The following is a 27999-nucleotide window of genomic DNA, read 5'->3' on the forward strand; positions in this document are numbered from 1 at the left end:
TGGATTGATAATTAAGATCAACAGGATATCAGCTACTGAGGAGTTAATTTTGCTCTTTTGTATTCTGAGCCAAAATGATCTGCTTTGGGATGGAGTCTCAAATGTTCTGAAGCACAAACAATGTGAAAAAGGCGAACAACCAGGAGTCAGGAGATATTTCTGGGTCCAGCTGCTACCAAGTAGTCAGGCAGCCCTGGGTGAATCACATGCCCTGGCTGTGAAAAGGTGTTGCCAGTTCCACTGTTCTGTGATTCAAACACTACTAGCCGGCTTAAGGTATCCTAAATCAGATTTTCCCTTTGCTTGTCATTTTCATGAAGGAGAAAAATAAACTTGGTATAAACATCAAATTTGATGATTTTATACTTTCCAGTGAGAGAACACATATTTAGTAGAAAATATTAAATCTATCTAAATCAATGCAAACTATCATATGGTTCTACCACTGATTAATAATAGTAACTTTAATTACTGAGTAGGGTGGGAGAAATATGTGACATACCATGGGAATTAATTACTATTTTACTTGGTTATACAATTATTTCAAAAGTATTAGTAATGTGAATTCAGGTCAGCTCTGTGGAGTGTAGCCACTCTGTCTCATCCAAAGGGTGTTACAAACCTCTCTATTCATCTCTATTATGATTTTCAAAGCATATAAAAACAAAGAAATCTAAACAAACAAAAAAAGAGGCTTGGTTATGATATGAGAGATTCTGCTGTTAATTAAGTTTGGGAAGGGCAACACTTAACATATTATATCACAGGCACTTGCTCCTTCACTGAAATGTTTAACAAAACTGGAAACTCAGCTGAGCTGAGGCTAAAGACAACTGTGGACATCCTTCTTAGAACTTTTAAATAAATCGAAGAGTAATTTCAAACGGCTCCCTACCTCCCTCCCCAGTCCCGCCATTTCTCCAAATCTATACTCAGACTCCAGCTGTGATGAACAGAAGAGACTGTCCATTTGGGGAGGAAAGGCCTCACTTGGAACCAATTCTCCTTCACCCTGACTGACTTTTCCACACTGCATCTTACTTATTATTCAAAGAGTAGTCTGAAGAGCATGAGCCATTTGCATTCATAAAGTGGCACTTGTATCAAAGGTTACATTGCAATGTTTTTTACACACTTTCCTCCAATATGTAAAAACTAGCTCCAAGCCCCCCTCTCTCTGCTTAATTTATAACCTGTCATTAGAATACCTTTAAGCTTCCAAGAACCAATTTTTCAGCTGAAAATGACAAATGGCTCAGTTTTAGACACTCAACCTAGAAGACAGGATCCTTGAGCCACAAAAAATGTAATGGGCACTTTACATAATTTTTAGTATATATGCTGAGAAATTCACTTAAAGGTAAATTCTAGTTTTTCAATCTACTTAAGGAGTGAAATTCGGGTTAATGTTTTAAGAAGTTCCCTGTTATTTTCAGGTAATTATTTCTCTCTCACAAAAAAATCTAGTAATGTGATTGTACTATGCAAGGTCAGATCTACAGGTACAAATTATACACATGCATGTTTATGAACAGGTTTTGGACACACTCAAAAGTGAGGCCTTTTAAATGTCTGCCTCACGAAACCTACAGAAATATTCTAGAGAGAGAGAGAGAGCATATCAACATTAACCTGCCATGTTTTTCAAGCACATGTGTTTCTGTTTCCCATTAATAGCATTTTAGTTAAAATCAAACACCACACATTACAGCAAAACACTATAGTATGTAAAAACCTAACACAACACACCACAATACGATACAATGCAATACAGTAATGGGGAAAATGGTATTGGATATATTTGTTACATTCTGAATCAAACCAACAGACGACTACTGTGTAAACAAAACGGTAAGGTAACACTTCAAAACAGACCGAACATTTATCCACCAAGAATGCACAATAAGCCAGCAGTCCACTGTAGAGATTCACTCAGCATAATGGTTATTGGAAAATCACAAAGAATAGTGTGATAAATTACAAAATGTTATGGTGTTCTACCTAATAATTCAAATAAGATAGATAGATGGTAGTTGTTAGTTTTCTGTTGGTGTTTTAACATCTCCATTGATTGTTTGATGCTTTGTTTTTTATTCGAATTTGTTGGCTGGTATGTTTGTTTTGTTTAATATATTGACTGCACCATGCTTATTGTTGTGTTGGTAGAAGAGGACATACGTGAATATATATAGAAAGGCCATATGGAGGTTCTCACGGAGAGATTCTGATACTCCATAACTCTGTTGTTCAGAATTTCAACTGAAATGGAAGAAAAAAAAGAGTGAGAAATATTGGAGGGTTATTGAAGTAGGGGTCAGGATACTTGGTTCTTGTTCCAGTTCTGTGTGTGAACCATATGCCAAGATATTCCCCACTCTGAATCTACGAAAATCGAGCTGTTGGAAATGCTCACTAAGGAGTCACGTAGCATGACGGTCTGATAGTCTATGGTTCTCACTGAGTGACAGTGTGGACAGTTGCCCTAAGTTAACAGAGATACAGTCCGTTGTTTAAGGCACTGTCTACACCATGAACATCCACCCATCCATCCACTTCCTCCAACAAGCATATATTGACAAAACATACTAGATTCCATTTTGAAATATGCAAATATTAAACAAACTTTAAACTTTTTATCTGTATGTTTTGGAGCCGTGCAGGAATAGCCTAAGTGTGAATTCTGGGTATACAGTATTTTACAAAATTACATTTTTGCACTCTGGAGAAATTTTCAACATCTGTTACATACTGCAATGATTATGATGTGCCAGATACCTCTAAATTTTCTAATGGAATCAAGTAAAAAAGAATCACTATTCCCAAACATGTTCTGTTGGAAAGTTAACTATATTTGACCACTTTTGTTTACCTTGATGTGAAGCAGCCCATGAGAATCAGGCAAGTGTTTACAAGCCTACTAGTCTCATGTTCGGTGCTATTCCCAACTTGCCACTATCCCAAATGATACCCCTGAAAACTACTACAGTATACAGGTACTTCAGTTATTCCGTGTGCTCAAAGATGTCTTTTTTTAAACGCTCCTTATGATTGCAGGGACCTGTTATCTAATGTACAGTTATCTATATGCTCTGTCCAGAACAGTTAGTCTTCTGGGCCTGTGTGTCCTCAGCAGGCAAGAAATGCTAGCCAGGTGCTGGTGAACAGGAAAGAAATGCTAGCCAGGTTCTGGGGAACTAGTCCATCAAGAGAACAGAATTGTTGCCTTCTTCAACCAAGTGAAACACTCCAGGTGTGAGAACTTCAAGCTTTCAGTGACTAATGGATGCAACTCAGAATCAGTGTATTTGTATAATAACTCCCTATAATTATTAATTAAGATGCCTCAGAGTCTTGAGTGACTTTAAAAGTCACATGTTCCAAGTGAACAGTTGCTCAAATTAAGTGTGTTGCCATTACAGGCTCTGGACCAGGCAAAGGAAATCAAAAGTGAAGGGGGCAGAATCCGAAAACAACAACAAAAATTACCAAAAAAAAAAGGTGCCATGATGTGAATGAAAATCATGATTAAATTCCTAAATTATGTCACTCAAAATTGAAAACAGCTGGAGCAATTCTGCTAGACTTACATGGGAAGCAACACAAAGTGGCAGAATGTGAAAGCGCTATTTTCCATAATGTCTTTAGAAAAAGCATATACTGCCGACTGTCTTTAAGATATAACCATCTTAATCAAATTGTGACAAAATTACTTTGCTTTATTTCAATTAAAATAAAACAAAGCTAGAAAAATGTTAAAAGATTAAAATTCAAAATCGACCTGTGCCTTTGGCTAACCAATCATACCCCTTTAATAATGGGAAAACATTTGGGAATTTGTAAGCTCTTTGGGAAAATACAATACCAGCTGTCATTTTCATATTAAAAAATCGCATATTTGCTTGTCCATATTTCATTGTGGAAAATTTAGAATGCTTAAATCAAGCTCTAAGTTATAAGCAATGCCTATTAATGAAAATATTTACCGAAGTCTTTAGCAAATGCAACTGTGTAGATAAAAGATATTACCTACAAATATTATATTAATACTTAAAGAGACTTACTGTTCTACTGGTAACTTCTACATCTGTGAAACAAACATGCTGCTATTCAGTTCATCTATTGATAATGGGGTTATCTATAGTAGTAAAAAAGATTTTAGATTAAAATAGTTTCTTGAGAGAATTCCATTTATTTTGTTCACTGCTTGGACATGGTAATCAATAACCGTAACCAATTTCACAGAAAAATTTAGACATACTAACCATATCCAATAATAGTTAACTTTGCAAAAAGCACAGGTTAGAATGTGGTTTGTTTCCCCAATGGATTAATGCTCTGTGTCCTAAATGTTTATCATACTTGTAATTGAAACAGCAGTGGAACTTGCAGTCTTTAAGCGTGGTTACCACTTTAACAAGGCAAAATGGCCATAATATTACACAATAATTATTGTAAGTATCTCCTTATAATTTCAAGACTCACCCCAAATTCATAATTTGCCTTGTGACTCTGCCTGTAAAAACCTCAAGCAAATGAACATTGAAACAACACAAGCATATCTCATGTCGGTATGAGAAGGAATTTCGGATGTAATCACTGGGTAATGATAAGCATATCTGTGCCTTGGAAAGAAATGTGTTATCTTTCTTTCCAGTAGATCTAAAGGTAAAGGTGATGATAGTACTAAGTGAAAGTTCAAATGCAATAACCAAAAATGGGAGTCCACTAAAATAAATTCTCCTCTCAACCAATGAAAAAACATTTAAAAAATATTTAGTATATACCTTTGAGGATTGGTGTGGTAGCAACAACTATATATATAAGATGTCAAGAGTGACATCTGTAACCAATTAAAAAAGAACACTCTGCTGACTCATCTCAGGATGAGCAGCAAAGCAGGAACATCCCTCTAGAGGAACATCCCTCTAGAACAGAAAGAGAAATTCTAAATGTAACACTGGCTAAAGAAACACATAAGAATAGGGACAAATGTCTCTCACCAATCCCAAAGGCATATACTGTGCCTTACCAACACACCGTAGTTAGCTAGGTCTGAACAGGTGAAATAAATGGCCAAACCTGATTGATTGTAGCTGTTGCAGCGAAGGGAACGCTGGTGGCAGGTGGTGTTGCTGCAGACACAGTGGTAGGTGTAGCACCGTGCATCATGGGCACTTTCAGTAGGAAATCATGGAAGCAACACACGAGGGGGTGGAGCATTTACGTAACCGTGACATACACGATGGAATGGGGCGTGGCAGGTATCACAGCAACAAGCCATGTAACATCATCATGATGGATACACCAGGGTGCAACATGCAATCACAGTCAGTGCAAAGCAACACAGCATGGAAGGGGGAAATATTTAAAAAGAGAAAAGGGGAAAGCCAATTATAGTTACCATTAAGGAAAATGGAATCATTCTCAACATTTAGTTAGTTTTTGAGCAGGATCACACTGTAGTTGACTTCAAGGGCCAAATTTTCAGAAGGGGTTACAATGGGTACCTATGACAAATCTGAGTTTACCAAGGCTATCTCTGTGGACAGCTAGTCAAGCAGAAATTGCTATGAACAGCTAGTCAAGCAGAAAAGTAACTGGGCTGCGCATTCAAAACGGGAGTAGGGAACTGTGAATTGGTGTTTGGTTTCGCTAACTCATGACAGACATCAGTGCTGTCACTGGATTTGCAGGTGCAAAGGAACGGTCATCTATATATATATACTTACCTGATCTGTATACAAAAAGATCGTAGTTTGATTGGTGGGTATGTGGTAGGGGAGCAGATAAAGAATACAGTGGCCTATGCATGCAGGTTTTTCAGCACACCTCTGGCAAACCCCTTGCAAACTTAGGCTACTTATGAAACAACGTAGGCCATTTATTTATTGTTTCATAAATAGCCGAAATTTCCAAGAGATACTTCATAGTAAATATCCGACAAAATCTTGTCTTCACTGCAATATTACAGCGACAATGACTAGCAGCTGCAACATCTCTTTCAGGCTGATTTCTCTTTGCCTTTTCTAGTTTCTATGTCATTTTGAAAGCTTCTGGGATGCTTTCCTTATTTCTAGCTCATTTTGGATAGCAAGCCAAGGAATTCATGTGTAAATGGCACGTGTGCATATGTGATAATTTGCATCTATAATATATCGATTGAATTCAGATTTTCTGGAAGTCTACAGAGAAAGTGAATGGCCTGGAGAGAGGAAAATCAACACATGCAACGTCACAGAAACCACAAATGTACCCCAAATGGTGATTAACAGAAACTCTGTAGTTATCTCTCATGCTCATCTCTAGTTATCCATTACCTATCAACATCCCTTATTGTAGCACATGCCAATTCTAAAAACACTCTTGTTTTCCCTTCGGGAGCACAACAACTGTGCAGAAAGCAGCACCACTGAAGCATGCAGTTTGCATTCCTACACTGAGCTCTTAGGTGAAAGGACAAGGGAGCAGTCACAAAATGGGAAGATGGAGACACATTTCACGAACTTGCAGAAGTATGCTCTTCTAATCATATGCATATGATGCTTCTGTTAGTACCAGTGGAAATGTTTTTAATTCTGACAGAGCACAGCTAATAACAGAGGCCTCACCTGTTAGTGAGTGCTACTATTATGTAGTTGTCATTTTGACATTTTTGTTTTATCTTGATAAGCCTGTTAGTCCCTTTTGGGCTCTGCATCAACTCTGGTTGACCAATGGGATGGAGGTCAAGCTGTTGCGAACTCTCAAAAAGGATAAAAGTAACTGGATTGATATGAGATGGTGGGGTGAGGTGGGACAATTCCTCCCTGTATGGAACAGAGCTATTTTCTCCTGGTCTGTTCCTGGTGCCCATGGAAACTATAGGAGCTGTGAACTCCCTAGGAGTTCTGAGAGGGAAACAAGTCCCTTTCCCTGTCTTCTTCAGTGTTAGTGATGTACAAAATGGTTTCGAGATGGCTACCATATTGGATAGGTGGCTAATTAAAGGATCTGTGTGCAACTGGTTATTAAAAATCACATACCCCCAAAGAGTCATTTTGAAATGATTCTGTGGTGCCTGGTTTCCGTGCAGATGGCACTTCATCCTAGAACACTATAGAAATCATCACAAAACACTACAGAATGCTCTAGCTTTGCTTTTTTGCAACACCTGAGTATTGAATGATTTTGAGCTTATGGGTAACTTTTTTTTTGGAGGAATTGTTGTGCTGTACTTTACAAATTATACATTTAAAATATTTAAAATATTTTACAATTTCTTAGTAACAGATGTAAAGCTAAGAATAAAACTGCCCATTCTGGCTAGATAAGGAAATGTTTCAAAATATTTCAGCTACTATTTTTAGGGTGAAAATACAGAAATGGCAGGGTTGGTATTTGACCACAGTGGCAACCAACTGTGAGAGTGTAGGACTGTTGTGATTCCACAAAGACATGTAACAGACAGCACCATATTAAACCTTAAATACTCAGAAAATGTCCAGCCACATCATCCAGTTGCTTGTCTCTTTCATAGTCACAACAGAAAAACACTTTTTTTTCAGACTGTGGAAAGTTGAGAATTTTTGTACAAAACCTACCAATACTTGAAGCAGGTACCATGCACAGTATTGGCCCTGTACACCATGCAGAAAAGCGTGAAAAGTAAAGAAAAGAGATATTTCATTATTAAAGTTTTACTGATAGAAATAATTTCTAACTAGAAAGATATTCTTAGCAATATTAATCAATCAGCACATGCATATCCAGTAATCTCCCATGCTCACAATTACAGCTTAAGATCCTAAACCCAGGTAATCAAAGTAATTCTTGGATTCTTAGGTATACAAATGAACATTAATTTTTCTTTAAAGTTATTAGCTCACTTAAATTACATATTTATTCTGGACGAATACATCCTAAGTGATTTTTATTATGAAAGGAAGAATTTTAATTTATTATACATACAATTTTCAAAATATGCACCAGGATCTGGCAGCTGGTGCCAATAAGTTGTACTTAGGGCACTAATCTATTATCATTGCTTTCTCCACCTCGCAACCAAGGACTTGACTGTGAACATATGGCAAATAGGCTTTTCATCAAGAGGGGCCTCTCAGTCTGACAAGCTTTTCTTTTGCTATTAATTAAGGAGAAAGGGATTCTTCTGATGTTTTTGCTTGTAAATCTAGATTTTAAATTAGCCAAATCCAGCCCAACAAGTCTAAAAATTGTGTTTTTAAATATCATGAGGAGCTACTGTGGTTAGCTAACTAGACAAAAGACTGGATTTTTATGGCTTCTTTCAAAATTAATTAACTGATTAATGTATCAGTTAACCAATGGGTTTCTTCAAGTCCAGGCATACAATACCATGTGCTTAGTATGTTTATAATTAACAAGGTTTCTAAATTAATTTTTAAAGCACGTAACTTTCATTTAACAGTTTCCAAACTGGAGCATTTATGATTCTGACCAAAAAAAAAAAAATCTACCATACTCCCAGGGGTTATTATTTTCAACTTATTCCTAAGAGACTGTATGTTTGTTCTTAAAGTACTGAACCACTGGAAGAAAAGTAATTCCCCTCATATATGATATTGTTTGACCTCAGCTCTTCTGCTTCTGGGCCTGCATGAATGCTGGTTTTGAGACCATATCTGGTCATGGAAATAATTTCATTTTGCCAGCTACAAATCAACCAGCGGCATGTGGGATCTTGCCGGACCAGGGCTCGAACCCGTGTCCCCTGCACTGGCAGGTGGATACTTAACCACTGTGCCACCAGGGAAGCCCCCTATGATATTTATTTGAAAAAATTATGGCTTAAATTTTTCTTTTCAATTTAGTGCAAAACTGTTATGCTATTAAATATAGTTGAATGTAGGAGGTAATAAAATATGCCACAAATTGTCAGGAAAATGTGATAAACTGCTATATATTTTATATTAACTGGTTTAAGAGTTAGAGACCAAAACTACCTGTTTTATATATATATATATATACTACACTGTATTATATTGTAAATGTAAGGGTAGTTTTATTATAACTATCTTTGGCATATCAAAGATATATGGACTACCTATTTTTGCAATGCTGAAGCTTAGAAACTTTCTTTTTTTTTTTTTTTTTTTTTAGGGCAGCCGTTGAATGTAGGAGGTAATAAAATATGCCACAAATTGTCAGGAAAATGTGATAAACTGCTATATATTTTATATTAACTGGTTTAAGAGTTAGAGACCAAAACTACCTGTTTTATATATATATATATATACTACACTGTATTATATTGTAAATGTAAGGGTAGTTTTATTATAACTATCTTTGGCATATCAAAGATATATGGACTACCTATTTTTGCAATGCTGAAGCTTAGAAACTTTTTTTTTTTTTTTTTTTTTTTTGAGGGCAGACCATTGTCTTTGAAAGTGATACCTAAGAATCAAGGAATTAGTTTGAGACTGAAACAAGTGAATCAAACATGAGAAGCAAAAATTAGGAAATGCTCAAAAGAAAAATGTTGACAGTGTTTCCTAGTTTGATTTCAAAACCATTAATTTTCAGGAATCATAGGAAAACAGTTTGTTCAGTATATACAAACAGATCGAGCATAGCTGCCTTGTTTTATTTCTAACCACAATACCTGTTGACTGTTCTCAGATAAATGCTCTTTGGAAGCTGGTGGGCACTGTATTCATTCGCAACATCAAGCAACTCGCGGTGCCCAGGGCCTCGTTCTCACCTGCAGGGATAAATGCCGGCTGCGGGAGTTGCAGGTTAGCCATAGCCTGCTGGCAGTGGAAAACACTGGGATTAAAGACCGGGGTGGCACCATTGGTCTTTTCAAGTGCTGATCTCTTTGGTATCAGTTGAAGTGCACTGGGCTGCAGGGCCTGTGAGGGAAGGATGGATTAATAAATAGTATTAAGGAAAGTAAAATATGTACTCAAACCAAGCAAGCAGCAGTTAGATAAGGTCTGGCCTGGGAACCCTTTGCAAGGGTCGCCATTGAGCAAGGTAACCAACTTCAGAGATGAAGCCGTTGACTATATGAGTACATACTCAGTCCAAAACAGAAAATAAACATACAGGGGGGAAAAGAAGCTTTTCAGCTTCACTAATTTAGACAAATTAATGAAGCTGAAAAGGACCTCGTCATGTGGGCTGGATGTGACAGGATGCTGTTGACAGCAAGTAATCATTTAAAATTAACATCTAAAGGATGCTCATCTACTAACCTATTAAAATGAGATCAGCAGAAGCAACAGATATAGCAGGAAAGAAATTTTTGCCAGTTACAATTCCAATATAAATCTAGGAGATAAATGGTATGTAGGTGAAAAAACAGATGTCAGTAGATCAGAGTCTAAAGCTCCAAAATCCAAAATTCAATTTATACAAGGATTTCAGGTCCAAACCCTATAACTGTGTATTTCCCAACTAACATGTAAGGAAAAAGCAAATGAATTAATCTGCCCCCGCCACCTCACCCAGATACCACAGATAGTTAGCAAAATGTATGCAATTCTCACTTATAGAGACTTGCTGTGCATTTCGATACGTATTGCTTGCTTTGTTGTAAGGTTTAATTCTGAAACCTCTTAGCATTTTAAAATCCTCCTTTCATGTCTACAATTCTTTCAAAATCCCACTGTGCTTAAAATATTCAGTCAAAGCTCCGCCTGGATCAGATTCATTGGAGAAATTTGACATTACTTTACATTTTTTCCTCAGCAAATTGCACAGTACTTTAAAAACTTGTCCCGGCAACAACGATTGGGTATGCTCCAAATTCTTAAGGAGACGGGCACACTTATGCTGAGTATCTAGCCTTCCACAAGCCGAAAAGGGGCATGCCATGACCTCCTTATTCCTATGGATAAGAAGGCCTAATGGTACCTCTATTTTCATTTGGGAAATAAATATCACCCCTTCAAGTCTTTCCTTTTAAATGCATACAACCTGCTTTCAGTAAAGTCAACCCGAGCTGTGCACATGAACACGAACAGGGTAAAAATCTCTGCTTCACAAAGCGTTTCAACTCTGAATCCTTAAAATATAGAAAGCTTAAATTTCTTCATGCAGCCTCCTTTGTTTAATTTTACCTCAAACAAATTCCTATGGGCCAGTGTTACTTCACCTTTAAGACGCTGCTCTGATCAGTCACTCAGAAAAGAATTCTATATTGACGTTCAAAAGTACCAGTTGAAGACCTTACTATATATAGCATGTTTAACTCTCTACATGGAAATTTGGGGCTGACTTATATGCATTCTAAGAAACACACCAAAATCATCAGAAATAGGCACATACATACGAAGGCCCCATGACTGAGCATTGGACAGGTAGGTACACCATGGCACAGGCATGGCATTCCTTGTACATCCCATGCATATGAGAACCTTTATTTTTAGGGGGCCAACTGTATTCCTCTCCTTTACAATAGGGTACGTTGTTTCTGAACTGTATGCCACCAACAGAAATAATCTAACAACTGGAGGCTTAAATTGTGCATTGAATATTCTGGATACCTTCCTATTTTCATAGCGTAAAATTCCCTCATTCAAAAGAATTTAAGACAAAAAATATTTGGTGAAGTCTTTTTTAACATTCATTAACAAATTCTGCTGTCCAGATCAAGGCAGAAAATAAGTTTGTTCTATTTTGGTTCTCAGCTCTTTCACAAAGTATTGGGTTCAGTTCTGAGAGAGCAGGGGTACCGAGAAAGAGAACAAGTCCAAATTTGCGGTGTTTGGCTTAGGGAAAAGACATGAGAATCAGGCTCCTATGAAATAGGGATTGGCACGTTTTGCAATAAACTACGTGTAAGTTCCAGTTACAACAAGGTAGATTTTAACTTAGTATGAGGAAAACCTTCTCAACAAATAGGGATGTCTGAAAATAAATGTATCTCTCTTATGAAAAGGAAAGGTCTCTGTCATGGGCTTCAGGGTCATGGAGGTGATTTTTTTTCCACAGCCGGGAAAAATGAGGTTTCCTCAGGGTTTTGTCCCTTATTGGGGTTATACCCTATTACATGAGGAAAAGCCCAGACTATAAAAGAAATGAATAGCCCACAGCCTATCAAAATAATTGACAGCTGTGACAAGCATAAGTAATCATAATTCCTATTTTTTAACCTATCACACTATAGTGTTATGCAAATAGTTTCCTACCTCCTACCTTTTCGTGGTTCAGTAGGGCTAACTTTTCCCCCAAATTTACTTACTAGGGCAACTCAATAGCCAGGCCTCTTCTCCAACCATGTAGAAATTTCCCCCCAGCCTTGGCTGGCTGCTGACTTGAAATCATTAACCTTTGGGAAATTAGAACCTATTTTCCACCCCATCCTCCAAGTCCTCTGTTTGTGAAAGGCATTAAGGATGTTACCAGCAAAGTGACCATCTAGGTGGCTCATGGGGCAGAAAGGGAACTTTCTGCCTTTTTACGATATTAAGGTTAGTTAGGCTATAAAAACCACTCCAAAATAATTTACTGTTTAAGTTGTATAATTTACTCTTTCTTAAAAAATGGGAGAAAAAGCACAGTAAGTTAAAATCATTAGGCAAGGTTTTAAATAGTTATCTTTAGAAAATTTTAGTGAACTAGAATAAATAGGTTCTCTCTTTTCCAGCTTATAACCTGGGCAATTCATTTTAAGGTCCCCTCATGACTATCCAAGATAATGGTTCCAGGATATTAGACAAATTGAGGGATATAAGAATCATTTATCCCCAAACAGTCGACGAGTCCTGGCCTGTTCTTACCATGGCAGTGGCAGCTGAATGGTTCATCTGGTGATGAGCTGCCTTGAGTCTGGCTTGCAAGTGCGCAGGAGGATGAAAGTACTTGCATTTCTCCCGGGAGCATCGACCTTTGATATAATCCATGCAGATGGTCACGGTATTATCACTTGCCTCAATCATGGAAACATCTGTAGGGTGAGCATAGCGGCAATCGTTCTCACCACGGGTACAATTTCCGCGCTGAAATTCACGGCAAACCTTAAAGAAAAAAAAAAAATCACATTGATGCTTGGAAGGTGATTAGCTTTTATTTATTTTGCCAGTGAACGTATAAGAGCAACAGTATACATTCTTTTGTCATCTATTTAGGAAAAATTCTAAAAGCTGAAGGATAATGTCGAACCATATTCACTATGAGATGTAAACCTAAACAAAATTTCTATTCCAAGGAAGAAAAAATCCAATCTTCCCAAAGGAAAAGTTTGTCTGCTTTCCTTACATTGAAATGCAGGTATTGCTGAAAACCAGTTTTTAATCCTCTACTTGATACACGGCCTAAAGTGTAATTAGCTAAGTTTGCAAGAGGGCGTTATTTTGTTAAGCTCCAAGATGTGTCTTTATCACACAGCAATGTGCTTTCTTTTTTTTTAAATTAATTTATTTATTTTTGGCTGTGTTGGGTCTTCATTGCTGCGCGGGGGCTTTCTCTAGTTGTGGCTAGCGGGAACTACTCTTCATTGTGGTGTGCGGGCTTCTCATTGCAGTGGCTTCTCTTGTTATGGAGCACGGGCTCTAGGTGTGCGGGCTTCAGTAGTTGTGGCACACAGGCTCAGCAGTTGTGGCTCGCGGGCTCTAGAGCGCAGGCTCCGTAGTTGTGGTGCACAGGCTTAGTTGCTCTGCAGCACGTGGGATCTTCCTGGACTAGGGCTCGAACCGTGTCCCCTGCATTGGCAGGCAGATTCTTAACCACTGCGCCACAGGGAAGTCCGGCAATGTGCTTTTTTACAAGCAGACTTGTGGACCATGACTAAAGGACATGCACAGATTCCAGTTCAATACCTGGCAAGGCATTTAAGGAGCTGCCAATGGAGCTGACTTTTTGATTATTCTAGCAAGTAGAGACTCATCAACGAATACAGTAATCCCACTCTGCAAAGCTGGGGCCTGGCTAAAAGGAGCATTCCCACCAGACTTTCTGTGCCATAGCAAAGGAGATGCACAGTCTGCAGCTGGGTACACTAAGACATTGTTTGACCTACTATACAACCGTGCACTTCGTAACAGGGTAAAATTGCAGTAATAAAATGTCTAACATTTCTCTGAGGTTATATTCCATAAGCTTAAAATTCAGATGTACTTATTTAAAGCATTCAAGACATTGGGCTCTAAGAATGTTTATGCATAAGGTTAATATCTACCCCATAGGGATTTATATATTTCTACACAAATACCTCCAGTTTATCTGAACGCATTGGTTTTGGACCAGGAGCTCCTGGCAGTGGGAGAGGCGGGTTTCCAGAAATCAGCACAGGTGCATTTGGTAAAAGTTCGGCAGGGACCAGGCCCATCCCAGGATGAGGTAAGTAGGGATTAAAAGCCATGGCAGGATTAGCTGCCAGGGATGGAGTCACAGGAAAAGAAGTCTGTATGTTTAAAAGAGAAAAAAAAGTGTTAGAGGTCAATAGATTATTCCTGTTATTACACAAGGAAGCATTCTTTCAAAAAGCTCAAGTCATATCAAAAGTTACCATTGGGGCTTCCCTGGTGGCGCAGCGGTTGAGAGTCCGCCTGCCGATGCAGGGTACGCGGGTTCCTGCCCCGGTCCAGGAAGATCCCACATGCTGCAGAGCGGCTGGGCCCGTGAGCCATGGCCGCTGAGCCTGCGCGTCCGGAGCCTGTGCTCCGCAACGGGAGAGGCCACAACAGTGAGAGGCCCGCGTACCGCAAAAAAAACAAAAACAAAAACAAAAACAAAACAAACAAAAAAAGTTACCATTGTATTTTCTGCTTTATTTTCAGTCTCATAGTAATCCCCGTATAGGAGGAGTTCCTTTTAAAACCACAAATCTCTTTGAATAACAAATTTATTGGTAAGCTGATAAGCCAAGCCACATAATTTTAACAGTCATGAGTTAAGTAAATTAAATCCCACTGATGGAGTCTGTTCCAAATGTGTTTTCTCTAGCACTTCCATTTTTACCTAAAAACCATGTCACCAACGATATCAAATACGTGGGCAATCTGCCTTATCTCCTCACACAAGCATGGCCTTTGCACACAGACTTCAGGTTCTCCCCCTTCATCCCACCCTCTTCCTTCCCCCTTCCCCTTCCTCGCAGTACTGCTTGGCTCCAAAGCTGCTGCTCTTACCATGGTTCCCAACTGCCCTACCAAACACTTGCTTCTTGGCCCACTATCAATTAAGGAAGAAAGCAAGAAGGCAGGAAGAAAGGGGTAGATTTTGAAAAGTGAGAGCTGTAAGAACTTCTTGCTGTCTATCTAAAATGAAATTAGTATGGTCATTTTTTTTTAGAGGTCTTATTTTACAAATGAATCTGACTTTCCTAGCCTTGTCTTTATCTAAGGGATCAGATGATGTGCACAGTTTAAAAGGGGCCCCTAAACATGCTACGAGAATCCCTATTAGGCAGGAAGAGATAACAGCATTATAAGGTACATACACTAGAGTATAACTTGTAAAGAAAGGTCTTGGAAATGCAAAGGAATCTTACTGACTTTTCTATTTTTTTTTATTAACAGGTTATTTTATTTGACTCAAATCTTACTGTAAACATCACAAAAAATGTTAATCTCCATAAATACTCAACCTTTATGGAGACAACAAAAAACTAATTTAGGCTAATTGAAAATAAATTCTGAACTGACAAATACATACAATGTATGGTAACACAGCATAGTTATAAACACCTCACTCTAGATGATACACAATTTTGTTATTAATTCCCACTTAATCTAAATTGAAATTATTGAAAACTTTTAGTCAAATGTCTGGTTTTACTTTTTTTTTGACATCTTTATTGGAGTATAATTGCTTTACATTGTTGTGTTAGTTTCTGCTGTATAACAAAGTGAATCAGCTGTACATATACATATATCCCCATATCTCCTCCCTCTTGCGTCTCCCTCCCACCCTCCCTATCCCACCCCTCTAGGTAGTCCTGATCTCAAAGAGTTTCATATATGTACTGCCTTTATTATCTGTAACCACATAATTTATCACTTTACTGTGCTGTTTTCCAGTTTGTTCCTTATGTGGGTGTCTTTTCTTCTCAATGTGGTCATAATTTCTTTGATAGTTCTCTTGTCTCCCCTATATAGTGAATGACTGATTGACTGATATAATCAATGACATAATTTAAAAATAAATGTAAGCATTTTAATGAATGAATAACAAATCATGGTTAAATATAGTACATTTCTAATAGTGACTTTATAAGGTAGGTAGCGCATTGTCATGCAAATGGTGATGTCTCATGTATTACTAATAGCATTGTTCTTTCTTGCTTTCTTTTTATTTCTTTCACTAAAACAATAATCTGTTGCACTGCCAAGCTATGCCCACACCTTCTGCTAAATCACTTTAATAGGAACAGCTCTAAATGCAGGTAGAATAGAGGGGCGATCTATATTCATGGCGCCACTCCCTAGTCGGACTTGAAACTTTCAATAGCACAGCCTTCTCCGTGAAACCCCTGTTATAAACAACATTCAGCTTGGAAGGAAGGACTTCCCCATTAGCACTCTACCTTAGATGAGTTTATTATTAGTTAACTGGCAAATTTGGAAGGGCAGAAAGAGCATGCCCCCTCCTCCCCAAACTGGCAAGACTCACCAGGGTTAAGCAGAGAAGGCATGGTGGCCAAGAGCTTTAAGAGGAAAGGGGTGACGTCAGGTGGCAGGAAAGATGATGGGGCAGTCAGGGAGGTGCTTTAAGGTTTGAGGACAAAAGCCAAGGGCAGACCCAGCCTAACTAGCGCTGTGATGTAACAGGGAATAGGGACATGTCATACTTCTCATGGAATGAAAACTATTGAATTAAAAGGAAAACTTGCAGGTGAGTGAATTTTCCAGATTAAAAATTCATTAATCACTAATAAATAACCGATCAATTAATAATATTTAAGAATAATGTACATGTAAGCAATGCTTCCTATTTATAATAGCTCTGTACTTCTGTATTTTTCCCTTCCTTTTTGGGGGGAAATTTCCTGGTTAACTTCTGCTTTCTTTAGAATATGTTTTAACCCTCTCACGTTTGTTATATGTTCCAATTGTATGAAAACAAGCTGAAAATTAAAAGTCTATATAAATAGCGCAAGGGACTTGCTGAAAAAGTTTAGGGTTTTTAAGGTTATACTGTGCCATGTTTAGGTTTTAAAGTTAGTATTGTAGATTTTATAACCATTTTCCTCCTTGGTATAAACTTCATTCTATAACTCTGTTTATTGAGAAGAAGCAGGTTTTTTTTAATTCCCAACCCTCGGGCACAGGGAGGAACTCCTGAGTTTCTTATTTATTTTCAAATGGACATTTCTGTTTCTCACCACCACCTCTGCCCCAGGGTAATCACTCCATTTTCATGAATTTGAACATTCAAGGGCTTAGCTTTAGTTAACAGCCACCTGTTATATCAGGCAGCCTGCAAGTTCACACATTCAATTTTAATAAGCAACTTTAATCCTTCCTATACCTGTATTGCAGCCTTTGATGTCAGTTGAGCTAACATGAACCAATTAGTGGGGTAATCTTAATATTAAAGAAAAAGGTACCTAACAGGTTGAATCTGATTTCTATTTACAGCCTGAATGGTCTGGGCACTTAAATATGTTTCAGATATTCAGTCAAACCTAAATTATTTCCTAAATATTTGAAAATATGAGAAAACTTTTCCTCCTAGAACAGGGGGTATGGATTTTCATCTTTCTCTGAGACTTATAAAACCAACAAGAATGATGGCGACAGCTGACTATATGAATAAAACGATCACCTAGACAATTATTTACCCTCAATGTCTCTTGCAGTATTAGCTGCTAGGGTAGGAATTCCCGCGAGCTACCAGTTACTCGCACAGTACCTAGGAACTATCAGGGCCTTAGGAAATGCTTTCTAAAATTTGGTGAATTGCCTCTAGAACAGGGGCACCTAATCTTTTTCGAGTCCTGAACTTCTCTGAGAGTCTGATGAGAGCTGTAGACCCTGTCCACGGAAAAATTCATATGTGCATAAACTGCATGTGATCTCAAGAAGTTCAAGGACCTCATGAAACTCACCCCTGGTGTGGGGTTATGGACGACTTACTGTTTAAGAGCTTGTGTTCTAGGGTAACGGTTGGCAAACCACAGCTCCTGAACCAAATCCAGCCTGCCCTGTCTTTGTATGACCAGAATGGTAAGAGTGGTTTCTACATTTTTATTTTTATTTTTTTAAAATTTTATTTGAAGTATAGTTGATATACAGTGTTGTGTTAGTTTCTGGTGTACAGTAAAGTGATTCAGTGTGTGTATATACACACACACACACACACACACACACACACACACACTACTTTTTCATATTCTTTTCCATTATGGTTGATTATAGGATATTAAATATAGTTCCCTGTGCTATACAGTAGGACCTTGTTGTTTATGCATTCTATACATATTAGTTTGCATCTGCTAGTCCCAAACTCCCAATTCAACCCCCCCACCCCTCCCCCCTGGCAACAACAGGTCTGTTCTCTATGTCTGTGAGTCTGTCTCTGTTTTGTAGATAAGTTCATTTGTGTCACATTTTAGATTCCACATATAAGTGATATCATATGGTATTTGTCTTTCTCTTTCTGACTTACTTTACTTAGTATGATAATCTCTAGGTCCATCCATGTTGCTGCAAATGGCATCAATTCATTCTTTTTTATGGCTGAGTAATATTCCATTGTATACATATACCACATCTTCTTTATCCATTCATCCATTGATGGACATTTAGATTGTTTCCATGTCTTGGCTATTGTAAATAATGCTGCTATGAACATAGGGGTGCATGTATCTTTCCAAATTATAGTTTTGTCTGGATATATGCCCAGGAGTGGGACTGATGGATCATATAGCAACTCTATTTTGTAGTCTTTTGAGGAACCTCCATACTGTTCTCCATAGCGGTTGTACCAATTTACATTCCCACCAACAGTGTAGGAGGGTTCCCTTTTTTTTCCACACCCTCTCCAGCATTTGTTATTCTCTACCTTTTTAAATGGTTGAAAAAAAGTACAAGATAAGTAATATTTCATAGCACATGAAAATTATATGCAATTCGTGTTTCAGTGTCCATAAATAAATTCCACTGCACTCACTCGTAGACCGATATAATAAAAAGTGTGGATATCTGTTTTCTGTCTTGTTACAGAGGTACCTACATAATATCCTCAACTTCATCTTAGTAACACTGATTTATTACTTAAAATGAGTTATTCCTCAAGCTAGTATAAAGAAATAAAAATTAACTGTCATGCTAAATCCATCTCTGTATCTCCCCACAGCCTAGATCTATTTGTAGTTACTTGAATAACATCCAAGGTCAGTTACAATTATTGTTGGATGAATGCAAGACACTTAAGTCAGTTAGGCTAATCCTGGCCTGAAGTCAACATCATAATTGAGGTCTCCTCTCTCTAAACTCCTGTCTAAAGGTGGACGACTAAACATTTTCTTTTATAGGATGGGAAACGTTTGGTAACAATTTGTTGACTTGATTTTAATACCAGAAAAATAGCACTCTTAACTTTAGCACTCATAAGACCTTAATTTTATTACTCATTTACAAGCATTTATATAGTACAAAAGGAAGCCCCTTTCACCAGTCACCATGCATATTTCTATCCTTAGATAATCCCAAAGCACAATGAAATGTATCCTTTTTGTTTCCATCAGACTTTACTAGCTGTTGACGAGGAGCACAACTGAATCGTTTTCGTTTTCACAGTTTTTGCTTGGTCATCTCCACATTTTCTGAGCGTTGTTCTAGGGGGACTGAAGTGGCCAAAAGGCACACTGCAGAAGGCCCACATAACCTCCAGACTACTTAATTGGTCCCTCAATAATTGAGAGTGAACTTTATAAACAGATGCAAGCTGATAGTGGTGTTTATGTACTAATCACACTTGTTAATGAATAAGTCACTGTGGCCCAAGAGAGAGTGAAGAAAAACAAATACATTCAAGGGTCAAAGAGAATAGTTATCTTCACCTGGACCTGGCTTTTCTGACCTTATTAATCATGGAAGTCTCCAAATAAGGGGAAGCATTGAAGGAAGACAGGTAGGGGAAGGGTCGATAGATTATTGTGCGTATAAAAGGTGTAAAGTATCCCAAGAAAGAGGGAACAAGTCATGGTTTGGATCTGCCTGTACGTGGTGGGAGAAGCTGCAGAGCAGGTCAGGAATTATAATCCACAGCTGATTCCTAGAGGTAAGGATCTGGCAGAAGGGTAAATGACTTCTTCCTCAGATGGGTGAGGGGATTTTAACTTTGCTCCTGAGACGCGAACAAGAACTGCCCTAAAAATTATTTGTTGGTGAATCACTATGTAATAACAGTGACAGTTCAATTAACTTTAGTATACCACTAGGAAAGAAAAAGTATTTAAAAAAATCAAGTGGTTACCCAATTTTAACAAGGGGTATGAAAAAAGGAAGGGTTTGCGGGGAGGGGGAAATGGCAAGAGCTGAGAAAAGCAAAGAACCCACAGGAAGCCTGGAGACTACAGACATCTCAGTGCAAATCCAGGATAAATGGATGCAAAGGGTTATAATGATCAGAGGTTCAACAAAGCACCACCACCACCGCCACCAAAACAACAACACAAACTAAAACAAAACCTTGCATGGCTAATATAAAAATACTCTACGGAGGAAAAAAGAAGGCCCAAAGCTATAAAAATACGGAGGATCAGGTACAAAGCAGAAACGATGGGGATCACGAAAACATTAATCCACCATTTCACTACTGTTAGATCATATATTCCTAGAGGGTAGAGACTGCTTCTAATTCACCTTTTAATCCATCTCTTACTCTTATAAATGCCTGGCACAGAATAGATGCTCAAGAAATATTTAGTGAATTGAGTCAAAAGGGATTCCTAAGCCATTGATTACTTTTAGGTTTACCAGTTAGAAAAATCCAAATCCAAAATCACCAAACAAAAGAAACACTCAGGGATCGAAAGTAGCGGCAGAGAGGCCAAAAACTCCATCAGTTTTGGTCTCTACCGGGGAAAACTTGAAGCAGAAGGCCACTCCCGAACGGTCTTTTGAAATGCTAAACAGTATTAGAAGCACAGGGTACTGTGTAACACATACACAGGCATGTGCACATGCACGTACACACACCCACACATATGTATGCGTGGCAGTTTTTAATTGGAGTGGCTAAATCATCAGTATCAAAAGGTATCCAATGAAGAGTCTGGAAAAAAAACCGGTTTAGTGATACTACAGACTGAAAGATGCAACTTCTTATTACAAAATGTGTGGTCCCAGGGGACAATTGAATGGCTAATGTTTCTGATATCCACAGAATAGTTTAAGAGGGGAGACTAGGTGAAGAGGGTTTTCAAATAATATTTAGTACATCTATAAAGATTATTATGGCAGATTAGCATTATTTGGGGGAAAGATTATTATCAGGCGGGGAGGGCAACCACATTTTTTCACACTAGGTCACCTGATGGCCCTCTCAGTGACAAACCACTGAACTCTACTGATCTGAGCAAGAGGATGGTGATAAGAAAAAAAATATCATCCTCTCTAGGTGAGATTGCCAAGCATTGGCTTTGTTTCTCGTTGCTGTTGTGATTTTTTATCCTCCGTCAGGGAAAATGACTTTCACAGATCCTCCCAACTTCCTTGCCTTCACCTCACTGGTGATGAACGGCAAGCCATGCTGAGGTAGCTGCTGGAGCTTAGACTGTGACCGCAAGCAGCAAAGCTAATGGGCCCACATGGTCTCATTAGCACCAGCCTCTCACCAACCGAGCTAACCAGCTCCAGAGGAGGACACAAAATGGGCATTTTAATTTAATCTCCTGGGAATATATGAGGGAGGATAAAGGGAGAGTGTTGAGATTCCTTACTATCAAAGAAACTGCGCACTGTAAAGATATCATGTACCAGGGCCCTCTGTTTGACAGCAAAAGTGTAGCATTTTCATTTCACTTTCTAAAAAAACAGATTTCACATTGTATATTAAGCCGAGTTGGGGCAAGGCAGCAAACCTCCAGCTGGTGTGATTTATTTTGCTTTACTCTAAAAGGAGCTTTAAGCTGTGTGACATGCACAGCCTCGGGAAAGGACCTGAATAACTACTCTACTTTGGACAAGTAATTGCAATCAGGAGTGAATCCAGGATCTGTGGGGCCCCAAGTTTAGGCCTTCAGAACAAAGGATACACAAGTATCTCTGGCAAATTTTACAAACACATTGTAAACACATTGCTACGCCTCCTCCCAGGGCCCTGGCACGACACCACGCAAATGAGGGGCCCTGAGCCTTCACTAACCTCAAGGTAAGCCTACACCTGGGAACAATCTGTGGAACAAATACATAATATTAGGTCTCAGTTGCTACATCTAAAAGTAAAATCTTTTCTAATTTTTTAGAAAACTAGGTAAAATCTTGATAAAATTTGGGGCTTTTAGCATGGTATCACTCCAAACACTCCTGTGATGTGATCTGCTCAACCTCAGTCAATGTGGAATTTCACATGATAATGACAGTCATAATTATATTAAGAGCATATTAATCTTATAACTACATAATGCCTGTCGTCCACTGACTTGAACATTTTGCAAAAATCACTTTACAAAACACCGAAGGTCACCACATTGAGATGAAAGACGTAAAGGTTGTCATTCATCGTTTCACGAGTAGGTAAACTGAGAAACTCACTGAAGAATCTTCATTAAAATCCACCGTAATTTCTGTACTGACCATGAGACTGGTAATCTGGAAAATGGACAGAATTTCCTTTTCCATTAAATCTACAAAATGTCTTGCTCACCTTTTTAATGATAATTTTTTAATAGAAGAGATAGTATATATACGTCAGTCAATCAAACTAGTTTATGTGAGCTAGAAAAACTATAACTCTGGATGAATATGCAAAATGTAGAATGTATCTTGGTGAGGGAAGGATACTATCCTTTCATCTTTAACTACAAAATCATTTAACATTTTCAAAAATTAAAAATTAAATAAATATTTTGCAATTTTACTTCTATTCACTTAAAGCTGTCCCGGTCCAAAGTTGCACAGAGTAATATAATATCTTAGAGGTCCTATTTAATTAAAGAAGAAAAACAAACATTCAAAACACGGGAGCCTAAAAATACTGAAATTATTCACTAATTAGTATATCTCCCTTCCTCTTATCTACTGCAACTTCCTATTTTCCCCCATTTGGTCCTGAAGTGTTACATCACCTTCATTCCTTACTATATTAATGTCAGACAGACATATAAGCCTGTTTCTGAGAAATATATTTGGTAAACAGAATTGTAAAAATGATGCAAAAAGGTGGGGAGGGTCCAGACAGACATCAGATGATTCTATCTGTGATAAAGAAAAAGACTGAAGTCCCGTGTTTATAGCCTCTGTGCTTTGGAACACCATGACTTGGCCACAGGAATGCAAGTCACGAAAAGCATACAGCAGACCAGAGGACTTGGCACACCGTGATGGATGATCCAGTAATCTCTGTATGAATCATCAGGTGAATACACCCGACTGGGTCAAGTTTACCTGCGTGTAAAGAACTGGTTCCATGTGAATCACCACATTCAAACAGAGAAGCAAAAGGAATTTACTAGGTATAGACAGGTCTAGATTATACAAAATGTCTGAGCCAAAAATATTTTTAATAGCCTTCTAACATCATATCCACCTTTTACATGCATATATTACATCCAGCAGTGAGAATCCTTCCTTGGAAATTTCTTTCTGTAATGAAGATTCCAAGTTGTGAAAAGACCTGAAATTTTGAAACATTAGCTTTGCTTGAGAGTTGGAATCCAATGTGTCTGCTTGCCCTAAAATTCTTCTCCAGTGCTCGTGTTTGCCTCTTAATTATGCCAAGGGGAGTTCTTAATTGTACAATTTTTTGCTGTGAACACCAGCAACTATCTCTCTTAAACTGCACTGAAAAATACTAGGGAGTCACACCCTTTGCCTTACTTGCTAAAACTTCCTCAGTAAAGCTAACAAGAGCTTTCTGAGGTGGAATTTTATACGTGCAAATGTCAATTTAGACCTGTTAGATACAGTGAACAAACTTGCCTGCTACAGCAAGCATTCTACCCAAATTGACTAGGTGTGGCCTTTATTCATTGTTCAGTCACACTGAACAGAATCTGTTCTCTAGCTACATTTAGGTTGACATTCCCTTTATCTGGGGGCTTATAATAAGCAAAACAGACTCAATTTTCCAAAAGCAGATGTGCTCTTCTGTTATCCTAGAAACAGATCAAAGTGTGCTTTGTGGGAGGACCTGAGGTTCAAGGCAGTGATACCAAATGGGTCTTAATATGCAGCCAGACAAACAGCAGGACTGGAAATTTAAACAAAAGCTTGAATATTTTAGAGAAAAGAATCAGATGATCAGGGCGGGAGGGGGGTGCGGTTAGAAGGCATAGAGAGTTGTTTGGGGAGAGTAGGTACCAAGGAAATGAAGTAAAATTATACGTTACTTCCATAGTAAAATCAAGATCCATAATAAAGAACAGTTCTTTCAAGTCAGACTGGTAAATGTCACTTAAAATTGCTCACACTAGCTCAATTACAACACGCCCACAAGGCAGCTTTCTAGACCACAAAAGAAGATCATATCAAATATCTCGAGGTTAGCTTTTTGTACACATAGTAACTACAGAAATCAATCTTTTATCAGTTTATCACATCACAACAGCTACTGTTAAATAATCTACAAGGTAGAGAAGCAATTTCCATTTGTTCCCTGGGGTCTTCTAAGCAATGTCTTGTGTCTTGTGATATGCTATAAAATAAATTGTATTCCTGTGAGTCATATCTGTCAATAATTCTGCAGCCTGAAATTACCCTCATTGAAGAAAAAAGGGAAATATATTCTGTTATAGAAAGCATGGAGGATCAAATTAGAAAGCACAAGAGGCTGAAAAACCTCAATGAATCTCTCACTGGACTCTAAAAAGCCACTCCCTAATCAATAATGCGTGAAGGGTTGAGACTTGGCATGGAGATACTTGACTGGAGGCTGAAGGGAAGATGAATAGTCTGCCTTCTGTCTTTACCCCTATTTTACCCCAGGCCCTTGCTCTCTGATTCCCTGAAATAGGGTAGTTGACTGATGTCCCTTGACCTATGAAAAAATATATGCTCCAGCTGTATAGGAAATGCTGGGCTCAGGTGTGTGATAAAATCTGGCTCTTATTCTTTACTCAGTCTGAAACTGGGACGTCCCACAAGAGGCCAAGAGTAGTAATGGTGGGTTAAAGCCTCCCTTGCTTTATTCCCCATCTACTCACATTTTCTGGACTCACCAAGCATATTCATTTCTCTGTGGCTTTGTTCATACTATTCTCAGTATCTAGAACACTTTCTCTTCCTTATCCCTTCAGGAGTAAGGACAAACTGAAATACTTCAGTGTTTGAAAGCTAAGGACAGAGTTTGAAGGAGTTCAACCATGTAAAGTATTACTAAAGATCCAAGGGGAACTCCAGGGAGCTCACTGGTGACCTTCTGGGAACAAATTTATCAATGTAATTAATCAGCACTGAATTCCAAGGCAAATGTTTTTGGCAAATGAATAGCGTAAAACATGAAATCTATTTATTCTACTTAAAATTTTCTAGACATTCTGGAAAGAGTATCATGGTACAACATTTTAGTGACTTGTCAATGCCTCAAGCACCTGTTTTTTGCATTATCTATAAAGATGTACCAATTAAGGGGTGCCCTATCTATACAGATGTCCTTGAATTCTGAGAAACAACTTTCTAATGAGATACACTTTGCTGAGAGCAGACTGACCTATTCCCACATTTTTGTTTCATCTAAATACTATATACATCTTTCAGTTTTCAGTGTGTTCATTATATAGTCACCAATGAAGTGGGTTACAAAAAAAGAAAACATAAGCCTTTCAAATTAGTATCCGGATAATGGTTAAAAGGAAGTAGGCCAGATGGAATTAGAATCAGACACCATGGAACTAAATTTGAGACCTGGAAGAACTCAGTAGACAGGGACAGTTTTCAATTCCCCCTTAAAACTCTAAGACCAAACTACAGCTTTATATTTTAAGGTATCAGGACAAGATGAATTCTCCGTAGGACAAAATTACTTTTTAGGTGATCCATTTAAACTCACTGATCCACACAAATACTACTAGACATTGGTCTAGAATGACGCCAAAATATTATTAATTTCAGCAAAGGGAAACTGTGGCTAGATTAAGTTAAAACCCCCATCAACTACCTGGCCAGTATTCCTCAAGACTGTCAAGGTCATGGGAAACAGGGAAAGACTGAGAAATGGTCACAGACCAGAGGAGAGAGGGGAGACAGGATTCAAATAAATGCACTGTGGTATCCTGGATTGGACACTGGAACAGAAAGGGTACACTAATGGAAAATCTGGTGAAGTCTGAATAAAGTCTGGAGTTCAGTTAATAGTAATGTGTAAATGTCAGTTCCTTAGTTTTGACAAATATACCATGGAAATATAAGATATTAACAGTGAGGGAAACCAGGTGAGGGATAATATGGGAACTCTCTGTACTATGTTTGCAACTTTTCTTTAAATCTAAAATTATTTTAAAATAAAAAGTCTATTAAAAAGTCACAACAAAACTACCATCAAAGAGCAAGGAAATTTGTTTGAATTAATATCCTAAAATTAAAAGGGTTATATGTAATAATAATCAAACCTCTCCCTCCTCTTAAAATGTCCCTGCTCCTTTATTAATATTCTTCTATAAACTACATTCATGGTTCCTGCAACCCAGGTTTTAAATCCAACGCACCTGATTGCTCCCTTCATGTGCACAGCAGCTTTGTAGTGTCAATTACCTATCAGCCTGCATCCTCAATCCTTTGGTGACTAACTTCCCAAAGGCCCTGCAAGGTTATTCCAATGTAGATATATATCCTTAAAAAATAAAAGACATACATATGCAATTTTGAAAAAGCAGCTCTGTGACTTACAAGTGATGGCATTTGACCATTTTGGAGCATAAACTGCATCTGCTGGGCGAACATGGCTGCAGCAGTCTTTTGTTGAATCAGATTGTTCCGTCCATTAATTTCCAGCTGAGTTTTTAAATGCGGAGGAGGGTGAAGGTACTTGCAGTTCTCTCTAGCACACCGACCCTGAAAATGAAGGATTAGATGAATTTACATTAATATTTCTAAAAATCTGGTGTGGCTAAGAAAATAAGAAAAGTTTATTAATCTCTTAGCATATGTGATGTACTTATGTATATGTCGTAAGTACTTTACTTGAATGAATGCATTCAGTCTTCATACAAGGCCCCTAAGACTGATACTCTCATAATCTTCATCTTCCAGGTGAGGAAACTGAGACTGAGAGAAGCTTGCACAGCTAACATGTGACAAAACCAGAACTAAAACCCAGTTAGTCTGATTCCAGAACTTATTCTCTTAGCCACTTTGCTCTGCTCTACTTCGATACACATCAACTTATGTTTAAAATATAAAACATTAGGAATAGTGTATCATAACATTACAGATTTATATAAAAATTTCCCAACATGAGACATCACGCATGTTAAATATGATTTAGGGTGTGGATCTACATATACAATCAGGAAAACTGAGGGAAAATGTTATGTATATACACATAAGTGTATCTTAAAACTTTTAGATCCGTTATTCTGGACAATTTTGGCTCTAAAGTTTTTTCCTGAATCCATACAATGTGAGAAACACCCTGAAATCCACTGATATTTTGTTAATCAAAGAATAAATCTCTACCTTGGGGCTATGCTGTTCTGTAGATTCCAGAGGCACTGGCCCTGGATCACCTGGATAATTGAGACCAAAGTGTACTTGGGAGTGTCCGGTATTCGAATGTTTTATGGATGGTTTAAGCACTTCCAGACAGGATCATATGTCAGTCCTGTGGAACCAAACATGCGTTTGGTATTACCTAAATGCTGATATGGCTGATAATTATGGTGTTGACTATGTGGTAGCAAAGGATGTCACTGAACAGGTATTTATC

General features: G+C 38.0%; 1 protein-coding gene across 5 annotated transcripts in view; it reads right to left on the reverse strand.

Annotated features, from left to right (window-relative positions):
- Positions 1–699: 699 nt before the first annotated feature.
- MBNL3 (muscleblind like splicing regulator 3) overlaps positions 700–27999 on the reverse strand; it is a 63090-nt gene continuing 35790 nt past the window's right edge. Inside the window, exons 2-9 of one of the 5 annotated variants that reach the window (XM_007462861.1) lie at positions 26961–27125; positions 14177–14368; positions 12747–12983; positions 9722–9767; positions 7581–7616; positions 5080–5174; positions 4062–4135; positions 1784–2259 (exon numbers count right to left, since the gene is read on the reverse strand). In XM_007462861.1, the coding sequence (XP_007462923.1) occupies positions 4079–4135; positions 5080–5174; positions 7581–7616; positions 9722–9767; positions 12747–12983; positions 14177–14368; positions 26961–27125 (828 nt within the window). In that variant the 3' untranslated portion in view covers positions 1784–2259; positions 4062–4078. Of the gene's footprint in view, positions 2260–4061; positions 4136–5079; positions 5175–7580; positions 7617–9721; positions 9873–12746; positions 12984–14176; positions 14369–26960; positions 27126–27999 lie in introns of those variants that run through there. The other 4 variants (XM_007462860.1, XM_007462863.1, XM_007462862.1 and 1 more) reach the window with 4 other exon arrangements.

This window comes from Lipotes vexillifer, unplaced genomic scaffold (genome assembly GCF_000442215.2).
Source record: "Lipotes vexillifer unplaced genomic scaffold, Lipotes_vexillifer_v1.1 scaffold1006, whole genome shotgun sequence".
Taxonomy (NCBI): domain Eukaryota; kingdom Metazoa; phylum Chordata; class Mammalia; order Artiodactyla; family Lipotidae; genus Lipotes; species Lipotes vexillifer.